Source organism: Rhipicephalus microplus, chromosome 1 (assembly GCF_043290135.1).
Source record: "Rhipicephalus microplus isolate Deutch F79 chromosome 1, USDA_Rmic, whole genome shotgun sequence".
NCBI lineage: Eukaryota > Metazoa > Arthropoda > Arachnida > Ixodida > Ixodidae > Rhipicephalus > Rhipicephalus microplus.
This window is the reverse complement of record NC_134700.1, coordinates 300,442,862-300,455,492: the sequence shown is the minus strand read 5'-3', so window position 1 is coordinate 300,455,492 and position 12,631 is coordinate 300,442,862. Positions and strand designations below refer to the sequence as shown.

The window sequence follows — 12,631 nt, the reverse complement described above, 5'->3', positions numbered from 1 at the left end:
AAAAGTGGGAGCAAACACAACCACGTCATCCAGATAACAAAGACACGTAGACCACTTGAATTCATGGAGCAGGAAGTCAATCACTCGTTCGAAGATGGCGGGGGCGTTACATAAGCCGAAAGGCATGACCTTAAATTGGTAGAGGCCACCAGGTGTTACAAAAGCAGTCTTCTCTCGGTCCATGGGGTCCACGGAAATCTGCCAATAACCAGAACGAAGACCAATGGAAGAAAAGTAGGCAGCACCATGGAGCCAATCAAGGGCGTCGTCAATTCGTGGCAGCGGGTATGCGTCTTTCTTGGTGATGTTGTTAAGGTGGCCATAGTCCACACAACATCACCACGATCCGTCCTTCTTTTTAACTAATACCACCTGGTATGCCCAGAGACTGGAGGATGGTTTAATAATGTCCTTCGCTGGCATCTTGTTCACCTGCTTCTGAATGATGCCCCGCTCAAAAGCAGACACTCTGTAGGGACGGCGGGGAACAGGGTTGGCATCACCTGTGCGTATGCGATGCTCGACAAGGGACGTCTGCCCTAGAAGTCGGTTGCCGAAACCGAAAATATCCTAGTAGGCCTCGAGAAGGCGCTGTAGGGCTTCAACTAGACGGAAGATCGGTGGCGATCATGTCTACAATTTGATGGCTGCCTGAATGCGCTGCGAGCGGTGTGCGCTGCATTGAAACAAGGGTATCTAAGGCAATCACTTCGGTTTGTGAATCGAGCAACGGACACAGGTGGGCCACAGAAATGCCTTGTGGAAGCACTTGATTCATGTAGCCAAAATTTACAAGTGGTAGACAAGTTCTCTTATCTGTGATGCTGAGCACCGTGTAGGGAACTGAAACATTATGCGCAAGGAGTATACGTCAGTGAGAGACGTAGCATAATAGTCACCGTCTGGAAGAGCTGGTGAGCACAGGAAATCGATATACTTTACAGTTTTGGAGGTCAGGTGAACAAAGTCGCTGCATTGTAATCGGCATGTGGATTGGTACGGGACGTCCCTGATTTGTGGCAGTTCAAGGCGGAGCACGCCAGCGGAGCAATCAATCAGAGCGGAATTCGCGGCAACAAAATCGAGGCCTAGTATGAGGTCGTGGGGACATGTTGCGAGGACGTTAAAAAGGACGACCACTTGATGACCGGTTACGGTAAGTTGAGCTGTGCACATATTGACGAGTGTAACTGTTGCGCCATCTGCAACTTGGACGACACGGGTCAAGGGAGGCGTGAGGACCCTCTTCATGCGACGACGAAAATGCGAACTCATAATAGAGACGTGAGTGCCCGTATCAATCAAAGCTTCAACCGGTGTGCCATCAACACATACTTCAAGGGTGTTCTGGTTCAAACGTAAGGGCAACAGAGGATTTCGGGGTAAGGTTGACAGGGCAGCTTCACCTCCAGAAGCTGCACAGCCCAGTTTTCTGGGGACATGCCGGGGTTAAACGATGGTGAGGGAGGGTGGCAACACGTATTTGAACGAGAAGGGCGGCTTTAGGTGGCGGCGACGACGGGACAGGGTGACCATAGTCCTCAGGGCAGTAAATGCCGTAGACTCAGTGCGGGTCGGATAACGATAGTTCGGTGGACGGAATGAGTTACTCTAAGTGGGGTACGAGCCAGAAGGCATAGATGGCCACTGGCTGCGGCATTAACGTGTGATGTGTCCAACGCGACCACAGTGGAAGAAGATTGGCTTATCATCAGCTGTTCGCCATTTAGACAGGTTCCTGGTTCGAAAAGAGTACGGACCGCGATGTCTCATGTCCACAGAAGCTATTGAGGGATCAGTATTATTCAGGTGGGTGCAGTGCACAGGATACCCAGGTTAGCGAATTCTTGGTGAACAACAGCATGGATCAAGGAGACAGCTGGCGTTGAGGCGTCGGGCAACGTCGGTTTGTTGGCAGCCGGGTGAGCAGCCTCGAGTTCACGTCGGACGATGGACATCACGTCTTCGGTTGTAGATGGCTGACAAGGAGTGCCTTCGCAAGAGGACGTAGACGCGGTGTTGGGTAAGCGCTGGAACTGGTGTAAAATGCGTCGACTCTTCGCCTGCTCGAGACGGCGTCAGTGGTCGCTACATTCGTAAATACAAGCAGGCTGAACGCATAGTCAGCGATTCCTTTCAAAATGTGCGATATTTTATTAGCCTCAGTCATGTTTCTATCGACCCTTTCACGCAATGCTAAGGCGTCTTGAATATAAGTCAAGTAGGGCTCAGTGGACGTCTGTGTACGTACGGCCAATTGCTTTCGGGCGTCAAGCTGTTGACCAAACGGGTTGCCAAAAAGGTCGCGGAACTGTTGTTCAAACATTTCCCAGCTTGTGATTTCGTTCTCGTGCGTCTCAAAGCAGATGCGAGGGTTCTTGTCAAGATAGAAAATGACATTCGCAAGCATAACGGTTGGGTCCCAGCCATATTCCTTACTGACGCGCTCGTACGTACTAACTCACTCGTCCATAATCGCGTTGCTCTCTCCAGTAAAGGTACCGGGATCACGGGTTTGCGTTAGGGTGACGTATTGGGTTGCTGTCGTTGCCAAGGTAGGTGGCGAAGGCGTATTCTCGCCCGGAGCCATGGTAGCAGACTTAAGGAGGCGTCCACTGCGTAGCTCCGTCGTCAAAAGAGTACCCAGCACCTCCACCAAATGTTACGTGGAAAATAACAGTAGTCAGTCCGCAGCCACAGCACAGCTCCCCGACAACGTCCACTTTTTCACTGTCAGTCTGAGGAGCCCTTTTCGGTTATGTCCCACTAAGCCCTGTTACAGTCAGCCGGAACCACGTAATAATATACTCTGGCAATCCTGCCGATAAGCTTCGCCCGCTTATGATGCTTGAGAGGCACGCCTTGCGTCTGTGTTTCATCATCATCATCATCATCATCATCATCATCATTATCATCATCATTCTGACTACGTCCACTGCAGGACAAAGGCCTCTCCCATGTTCCACCAGTTAACCCGGTCCTGTGCTTGCTGCTGCCAATTTATATTCGCAAACTTCTTAATCTCATCTGCCCACCTAACCTTCTGTTTACCCCTAACTCGCTTGCCTTCTCTGGGAATCCAGTCAGTTACCTTTAATGACCAGCGGTTATCCTGTCTACGCGCTACATGCCCGGCCCATGTCCATTTCCTCTTCTTGATTTCAACTATGATATCATTAACCCCCGTTTATTCCCTAATCCACTCTGCTCTCTTCTTGTCTCTTAAGCTTACACCTACCATTTTTATTTCCATTGCTCACTGCGTCGTCCTCAATTTAAGCTGAACCCTCTTTGTAAGTCTCCAGGTTTCTGCTCCATAGCTAAGTACCGGCAAGATACAACTGTTATATACCTTCCTCTTAAGGGATAGTGGCAATCTACCTGTCATAATTTGAGAGTGCTTGCCAAATGTGCTCCACCCCATTCTTGTTCTTCTAGTTACTTTAATCTCGTGGTTCGGCTCCACGGTTATTACCTGCCCTAAGTAGACATAGTCTTTTACAACTTGAAGTGCACTACTGCCTATCTCGAAGCGCTGCTCTCTTCCGAGGTTGTTGTACATTACTTTCGTTTTTTGCCGTATAATTTTAAGACCCACCTTTCTGCTCTCCTTGACTAACACCGTAATCATGCGTTGCGATTCGTCCCCTGAGTTACTCAGCAATGCAATGTCATCGGCGAAGCGCAGGTTACTAAGGTACTCTCCATTAACTCTTATCCCTTACTGTTCCCATTCTAGGCTTCTGAAAACCTCCTGTAAGCATGCGGTGAATAGGATTGGGGAGATTGTGTCCCCCTGCCTTAAACCCTTCTTAATTGGTATCCTATTGCTTTTTTATGAAGCACTATGGTAGCAGATGATCCCCTGTAGATTTCTTCAAGGATGTTTATATATACTTCATCGACGCCCTTATTCCGCAGTGTCTGCTTGACGGCTGATATTTCTACTGAATCAAGCGCCTGATGTGACTGATGTGACTGATGTGATGTGAATGTGACTGATGCAGTCATGATAATCATCAGGTGCGTGTGATGTAAAAACATGACTATATGCCATGCTCGTGATGCTCTTGTTGGTGTTTCGCTACGCACTCGTTCTACGCACTGTTTGGTCCCGTGGCTAAGAACAGTTTTTGTAACGTTGGTAGGAGGACAATAACCGCCGGGAGAACAAACAGTCTGTACCTAACAACGCGGAATGCAGCACGGATATTGTCGCCACGGCTTAGTGCGAGACCTACGGAGAAGCACATGCCAGCACCGCTCACTGCTAGACCAGCTACACTGCATAGCACGTAACCATAGCAATGCCGCCATTTATTCCTAGTATGGCCGCAATGACGTCATTTCACCCACGTTTTTCGCGTAGCTCGCCAGCGGGGCATGCCCACTCCTCTCATTCCTTCTTTCGTGACCCCAAGATAAGTGTGTGGTCTCGTGAGTGAGCGAGATAGATAGATAGATAGATAGATAGATAGATAGATAGATAGATAGATAGATAGATAGATAGATAGATAGATAGATAGATAGATAGATAGATAGATAGATAGATAGATAGATAGATAGATAGGTAAGCGGGTGGGCAAGCGGGCGGGCGGGCGGGCGGGCAGGTAGGTAGGTACGTAGGTTGGTTTCTCAAGCGCATGCGTGCATACGTGCTCTAAGAACGTTTATGCTTCATATGGATGACCCCGGGAGCCTTTGTATACGTATGCATAGCCATTTATTTACGGCCGTCCGTCCGGTATACAGTATGCATCGTGATCTGGCAGCATCCTGTTGGCCAGTTTGTAATAGCGGCAGCGTATCACTTTGGCCGCCGCTTTGGGCTGGCGCTCTCGCGTGAGGATTCCCTTGCGGTTCCCATAGACCCGATTTCCTTTCTGCGTAGTCATGAAGTCGGCAAAGTTCCACACATGCTCGCCGAAAAAGAAGCCGCTTTCACGCAGCTGGTCGAATGCCCGATGGAAGCAGCCCAGGGCTTCCGTCTGGAAGTCTTCCGTGAAGACGAAGACCGGGTCGGCGTGGATCCCGGGAATGGAGTCGGCTCCGTATTCGCTTATCATGATGGGCTTGCGGTACCGCTGCCACATGTGCTTGTACTCGTCCACGATCTGCGGAACGATGACCTCGGTCGAGCCTACGTCGCTGTACCATGCCGGGTAATTGTTGTGCATGATGACGTCCAAGTGGTCACCCTGCAGCGTGTAAGAGAATATGTTAGTCCATAGGTGATGGAAGGAACAAAGCATGAAAAGCAGGCACACAGCGTTTACCACCAGCCCAGACACTCAATTGAATTGTTCTTGAAAAGAACAAGACTGTCATGAGTAAAAGTGCATGAGGCCAAACGCAGGAATGTGGCTATGGTGCATGAGCCCTCCCGATGATGTGCATACGTGCCACGTTCACGACTGGTTGGAGGAAATCTCACGGTTCGCAATTAGAGCCGTGGTAGAAAACCCTAGAATGTGAGGTGGCATTGTCCTGCGGAGCAGCGAACAAAGGAGACAGCGCCGTTTTCGCGATGATCTGGAGAAAGCGGCGTGAGAGTGCGGAAAAGCAGTCGTCGATATTGGTAGATGCCGGGAGACGCTCCCCGAACCTGCAGCACTTCGCATAGCAGTTCCCGCGACACCTGCCGCTCTTCACTTGCTTAACAGGACGTCTACGACCAACTCGACAGTCCCTGGAGTGAGATGTCGATGGTTAGACCTAATCTTCCCACGATGACCGGGTTACGAGACAAACAAGCGACTCGCTCAACAGAGGGTCACCAACGTCGAGCGGATGAACGATGGGAGACTTCGTTGTTGCGGCAAACGGGGCACCACGAACAGTTCGTCACGCCGTGGGACCGTCTTTAGGAGAGTAGCCCCGCTGGCTTAGGGATAAAGTTGGCTCTACTCAAATTTCAGAAAGTCTGGTTTCAGTTCATAGCAGACTATTGCGCACATAAGGTGGTTGCATGTGTACTTTGAGTGTTTCTTTGCTCCTTCTTTTTTTGTACAATAAAGTTTGTCTTGTCATGCCACCACGGTCTCCAGTTTTTCTCATGGTCCCAATACTTAGCAAGCACTCCCGAAATAATCACAACAATGACATTGCCTCGTTGCCTCCTTTTCGCTGGCGCTGACTATGAAACGGTAATTTGGTAATCCGTGGCTAGCTGAATACACCTTTTTATTTGCATTCATTGATAGTAACTTTGCACGGCTGAATATTTAAAATAATTACCTTGTTTAAGGCTGCGCAAAAACTTTTTGTACCATTTTATTTATTTATTTATTTATTCATTTATTTATTTACAACACGATGTTGTGGGAGACCAGGGGGAAAAACTGATACAATCAGCTTGAGGGTGTCCTGGTCACCCTACATAAAAAAAAAGGTGGTAACGTAAAAGGTAGTAACGAGCGAAAAACAAAAAGAAAAAAGAAAAGGAAAATGAAATGTACACATAATATATGGTACATGAATATACTTCATGTAAAAAATGTACACATAATATACTGTACAAGACTATCCTATAGGCAAAAAAGCAACATGCTTTTATAGACATAAAGAAAACATAATAAAACTTAATTTTCCTGTCAGAAACCGCGAAATACGAAAAACAAAAAGACGGCGTTATCGATGAGGCCTATTTATGATAATTCAATTGTGGTGAAAATTCTCTGTGGCTCTCTAATTGAGGTTTGCCGAATGTTAAAGAGATTTACTTTACTAAACGCATTACAAACCCAGATGTTGCAAACAAACTTATGATATTGATGAGATCCGGTGATGGAAAGACGGGAAACTTCGCGTGCCGACGGACATCGCGTGTCCTTACCGCGAGGTCTTGGTCGTACTTCTTATTGATGGCAGCAGTGATGGGCCGCGTGGCGTCCAGCTTGCGAACGTATTGCGCTAGACGGGCAAAGTAGTGACCTGCCGGATGCTTGTTGGTGCTCGCCTCGTTGGCCAGTGACCAGAGGATGACCGAGGGCCGATTCTTGTCACGTTGCACGATCTCCCTCATGCGCTCTTTGTGCTGTTCCAGCATGACGTCATCAAACGAGCTGCACCAGAATGAGCAAAAGGTTGATCGATTGATTATTCATAATATCTGAGGTTTAACATTCTAAAACCAAAACATTATTATGAGAAACGCTGTAGTGATGGAATCCAGTAATTTCCACCACGTGGGGTTCTTTGTGGGTCTCGAGCATTTTTGCCTTCATCGAAAACGTGGCCACCATGGTCGGGATTTGATCCCGCTACCTGCAGTTCAGCAGTCAAAGAGCACAACCACTAAGCCACCATTGCGGTGTGATTTCGCTCTAAAGAAGCAAAGGGAAAAGGAGATCGCGGAACCATGACTCTCCCCGGCTATTCACATGATTGTTTTGGAAGGTCGATGCCACGGGTTAAATAAAATAAGGAGAGGCCCTCACAATGCGGCAGGCTCGCTCGCTGGATTTCATGCCGATCGGTTGTGCCCCCGCGATCTCCGACGACAGTGCAGCTGTGGCCGACTGTCTCGCCCTACGCCATCTCCTGACGCCGACAAGAGCTCTCGCTAAGTGGTGCCCCGTCTTCGGACTCCCGCGATCGTGTCCATCTTTCCTACCTTATTTCTGTATGTGGGTCTCTATGTCCCTGCTATATTTCTATCCCTATCTCTTTTAATTCCTCTTTACCCCCATCCCTCGTGAGCTACCGTTGAGGTATCGCACTATGATGCAGACAGTTACGGGGCTTAATTTTATCTTCTTTTCACTCATTTAAGAACCACTTCCCTCCTCGCAATGCGATTTTCAACGCGAGAAGTCTAGTGGAAGCCACGTGCCTTTCCAGGGGGTTTGAGGGATGCGGTGGGCACATGGCGTCTCGTGTCGTCTGCGTCACCACTCGTATCACCGCATTGTTAATAGCGGGCTGGAATTCTGAATGTGTATTTTTAAGCAGCTACGCACTTGAAAGATTATGCAATCAGCCTACAGTGAGCGTTGGTCTTCGCAACCAAAAGCAGTCGTCGCGACGACCTCTCCGAAAATGGTTGGCGGCACAGCTTTTTTGTTTACCTTCGGCAATGTGTTGTCGTGTGCTTGAGCGAAGGAAACCTAGAATTCCTAGACGAGAATGGCAGCGTCTGCGGCGTTGAGCCGTTCTCCTGTACTACGGTCACAACTATCGGAAAGCAGTACGTGACCCATTGTTTTCACCGGAGCTTGCCGAGTCAAGAACTAGACGTGCCTCGCGTTCCCACTGAGCATTCCGGCCGCCGAAAGTGCGCCGAATCCGATTCGGTGGCTGCGAGATCCGTCGAAGGGGCCCTCTCCGCGCCGATCACTCTCGTACCTATTTTTGCGGCGTCTTCCGCCAAATCGGTTACCGAGGACCAATAGGACTGCTAGTCAAAGAATTTTGAAAAATGGCGGTCAAGCTCTACTCCCTTGTCATGTCGCACTGCACGTAACTGAGTGTTCTAACCAATAGGAGTTAAACCCATTCTGTGCCTACTTCACGTCCCTATGTCGTGAAAGAGGCGACCGAGCTTGTCGTTTGGCGTCACAGAGCTTGTCGCGGTCTTGCAAAGCAAGACGAACCCTCCAACGCCGCTGGCATCGGCGGTTTTTCCTTTTCTTCATGCATTAAAATACAGCGACCTGCCAGCTAGGTAAGCAGTACTGCTTCTTCTTCCTTCCCGCGTACGCGAATCATCAACGTCTGGATCACTGAATAGCATAGTGGCGTTTGCGAGCCGCGCGAAAACCGGGTGATAGCGCATGCATCCGGCGTTCGCCCCGTGGTAGAGGGCATATTCGGCGGTAGGTAGGTAGGTAGTAAACTTTATTCACTCAGTTGACAGGAGAGAGTTGGGGACGGCTTTAAGGGCCGGCCCCTTACAAAAGGGGCCGGCCACAGCCACAGGGGTCCCGGCCCCTTACAGGGGTCCGGGACCCCTGTGGCTTCTGCTGCAGCACGCACCCGGGCCACTAGGGCACGCTGGTCCTCTAGGGTCGAGCAACCGAGCAGGGCAGCCTCCCAGCTTTCTCGGGTAGGGAGGGAAGGGGAAGGAAGTGGCGGGACCGCCGGATTTGAGGGGCATGCCCGCACCATATGGAAAGTATCCGCGAACAGATGGTCACAGTGCGGGCATTCCCCAGAGAATCCCGGATTGAAATGTTTGAGTATCGCCGGGCACAATACTGTATTGGTATAGAGACGGAGGAGCCAGCGCTCGTCCTTCTTGGGCAGGCCCGATGCTGGGGGTGGGAAGCGGAGCCTGTTCGATTTGTACATAGCGGTGATTTCTCTGAAAGAGGTAGCCGGATTGGGTTCTGGAACATCAGGCGATGGAGGGCGAGGCGGGTTCCGGTAATTAAGCGCGCGGGCCGAGGCATCTGCAGCCTCGTTTCCAACTAGCCCCGTATGAGCAGGAGTTCAGATGACGGTGCGTGGATTTGGGCGATCTAGATAATAGCATCGCTTAAAGATTTCGGCGGCGCGATCATTGATGCAACCCCGTGTGAGATTTTGGCACGCCCTCCGCGAATCGGTAATAATTATCCGAGATGCGGGGTCCGCTGTGGCGAGGGCTATGGCGACCTCCTCCGCGTGTGTGATGTCCGGTGTTCGAAAGGTGAGCCCTTGAATAGGTACGTTTTGGTGAACCACAGCGGCCGTGTACCACTCGCCGTGGTGGGGGCCGGATGCGTCCGTGTTGAAGACTCCCGGGCGTGAGCCATACCGTTGCTGTAGGGCTGTAGCCCGCGCTGTACGCCGCCCATCGTGAGTCCCATTTGTCATGTTTTGGGGCAGAGGTGGAATAATCAGTGCACCACGCCAATCCTCGGGGATCGCGGTACGCTCTTCCACCTTGTGGGTGTTGGAAATGTGGAGGCGGTGTAGGAGGTTGTTCCCATCCTGAGACCTACTAAGGCGCAGGTACTGGTTATTGAGATGAGCCTCTTTAAGTTCCCCGTACGTGTTTGTCATGCCCAGGTCTGCGAGACGTTGGTTCGACGTTGAGATGGGGAGGTCTAGGGCACGTTTGTAAATTTTGCGGAGTATACAGTCTAGTGTATTCTCGTCGCATTTACGCAGACGCAGGTAAGGTGTCGAATAAAGGATCCGGCTGGTCACGAAAGCGTTGGCGAGGCGCAGAGCAGCACGGCTCTTGAGACCTCCTCGCTTGTTCGAAACCCGGCGGATCATGCGGCCCACCTGATCCCCCACAGTGCGTAGTTTGCGCATAGTGGTGTCAATTTTGCGGTGTTTGTGTATGAAGAGTCCCAGGACTCTGATTTCGTCGCGTTCCGGAATGGCCCTGTTACACAAGGTGAGTTCAATTTGTGTCGTGTCGTTCGGTTTGGGGCGAAGATGCACGTATTCCGATTTGGTGGGTGAGCATTCGAGACCGCAGCCGCGGGCGTAGCTGTCAACTATCGACGCGCGGCATGTTGCAGGCATGTCTCGATGCTACCAAGGGAACCCTGAGTTGCCCATAGCGTGATGTCGTCGGCGTACAGAGCGTGCTGCACGCCTGGGACATCGTTTAGCAATGAGGGAAGGTGAGCCATGGCAAGATTGAACAGAAGAGGAGAGAGGACTGCTCCCTGTGGTGTTCCGCGCGCACCGAGGGGGTACGGTCCATGCTCCTTGTCTTGAATACGCAGGTATGTCTGCCGTTCTATGAGGAATTGGCGGACGTACCTAAAAGCATTATGCCCACAGTTTGTTTGTGATAGGCTGGTAAGGATGATGTCATGGGTAACGTTATCGAAAGCTCCCTTGAGATCTAAGGCGAGGACTACCTTGTCGTCACTGGGATGTTCGACCGGTTCGACAACGTCACGATGGAGTTGCAGGAGGATGTCCTGAGCAGAGCGATGTGGGCGAAAGCCGTACATAGTGTCTGCAAAAGTGTGTCGGGCCTCTAAGTATTCAGAGAGCCTGTCCCGGACCATGACTTCCATAAGTTTCCCTACGCATGAGGTTAGGGAAATTGGTCTGAGATTGTCGATGTTTACAGATTTGCCTGATTTAGGGATGAAAGTTACTGAGGCCGTTTTCCAATCGAGCGGTAGGGGTTCGCGCCCCTCCCAGATCTGATTGAAGTAGTCGAGGAGGTGAATGTACGCCGAGTCAGGGAGGTTGGCTAGGAGCCGAACCGTCACTCGATCCCGACCTGGCGCTGTGCCTCGTTTCATTTTGGACAGGGCCGTCTTCAGATGGTGGAGCTGAGAGCAACGATCCAACTCGGCGTTTTCCGTGCCTGCATATGAGGACGCCGGTCCGATGGGGTCCTGTTAGCTATAGAGATATTTGTCTCTGAGAGCCTGTGCCAATTTTTCCGCGTCACCCGCATAGGCGTGAAGCGCGCGCTGAAGGTGTTTCTGTGTTTCTGTGCGTGTTTGGCTAGGGTCGATGAGAGCTCTAAAGAGACGCCAGCTGTTGCGGCTTGACATCTGTGTGGCGGCAGTGTTGCAGCGCTCTACCCAGTTTGAGTCGGCGAGCTGGGCCGCGTACTCGTCGGCCTCTAGGGCGAGAGCCGCTATGCGGATTTTGAGCTGTCGGTTGTGTTTCTGTCGGCGCCATCGGCGCACTAGGCTGTGCCGAGCCTCCCAGGGATGCAGGAGGTGGTTGTCCACCGCCGGCGTGGCCTCTGAAAGTTGAACCGTCTGCTCGATTTTGTGGAGTGAGTTTACGAGATGTTGGGACCAAGTGTAGTATTCTTGGTGAGCTATGGGGGTCGGATTGGAGTATACCAAGCAAAATTTGGTCCAGTCTGGAAGTTTCGCTTGGCGGTGGGGACGAGTAAGGGGGTGTGTCCGGATTGTGGTAATGACAATGCAGTGGTCACTACCGAGGGTTTCCTCGGTATTGAGCCAATCTGCGTGTTTGATGTTTTTGGTGAGTGTGAGATCGGGACATGTGTCTCGGGTAACAGAGTTTCCAATGCGGGTTGGGTGTGTGGGGTCCGTCAGGATGGTTAGGCCCATGGTGGAAATGAGTTCCGCCAATTTCCGACCACGTCGTTCCTCCCGACGACAACCCCAGTGAGGGCTGGGGGCATTGAAATTGCCTACTATGACTAGTGGTTTTTTGCCTGCCACCGTGTGAGCTTTGCTAAAGATGTCGGCGTATGTTATGTTGGGCAGTTTGGGTGAACTGTAGATGTTAAGAATGTGTATGGATGGGTCCTGCTTCCTAAGAGGGAGGAGAGTCACCATAGCATACGAGTAAGCCGGGTTGCATTCGAGATCCACCAAACTGGCGGTGTAATCTCGATGCACGCAAAGTGCCGTTTGCGCGTCCCTTTGATACACGGTATAGTTTGTAAGGGCGGCGTGTTCGCCCGGTTCCTGTAGGGCCACTACCGCGGGTAATTGGGGATAGGTTTCTAAGTGGAGCCGGAGAGCAGCCCGCTTAGTGCGAGCCCGAAATACCCGGCAGTTCCATTGGAGGATTGTGAAGGGGTCCGAATTAACGCGGGCGTGGCGCGATCTAGAGGCGTTGCCCGTCATCATGGGTATTAGAATTTTGGGTAGCCTCCAGGAGAGCAGAGAGATCCAGAGGTGCTCCACCGCTCGGTCCGGGGCTTGCTGCTGATGTTGCAGTCAATATGGTAGGCTGCCTG

The 12,631-nt window shown here is 51.1% G+C and overlaps 1 protein-coding gene across 1 annotated transcript in view; it reads right to left on the bottom strand.

Annotated features, from left to right (window-relative positions):
- Positions 1–4,700: 4,700 nt before the first annotated feature.
- The window catches only part of LOC119159459 (beta-glucuronidase), a 96,619-nt gene continuing 88,688 nt past the window's right edge, over positions 4,701–12,631 (bottom strand). Inside the window, exons 8-9 of the mRNA XM_037412221.2 lie at positions 6,836–7,064; positions 4,701–5,198 (exon numbers count right to left, since the gene is read on the bottom strand). Of these exons, the coding sequence (XP_037268118.2) occupies positions 4,728–5,198; positions 6,836–7,064 (700 nt within the window). The 3' untranslated portion in view covers positions 4,701–4,727. The remainder of the gene's footprint in view (positions 5,199–6,835; positions 7,065–12,631) is intronic.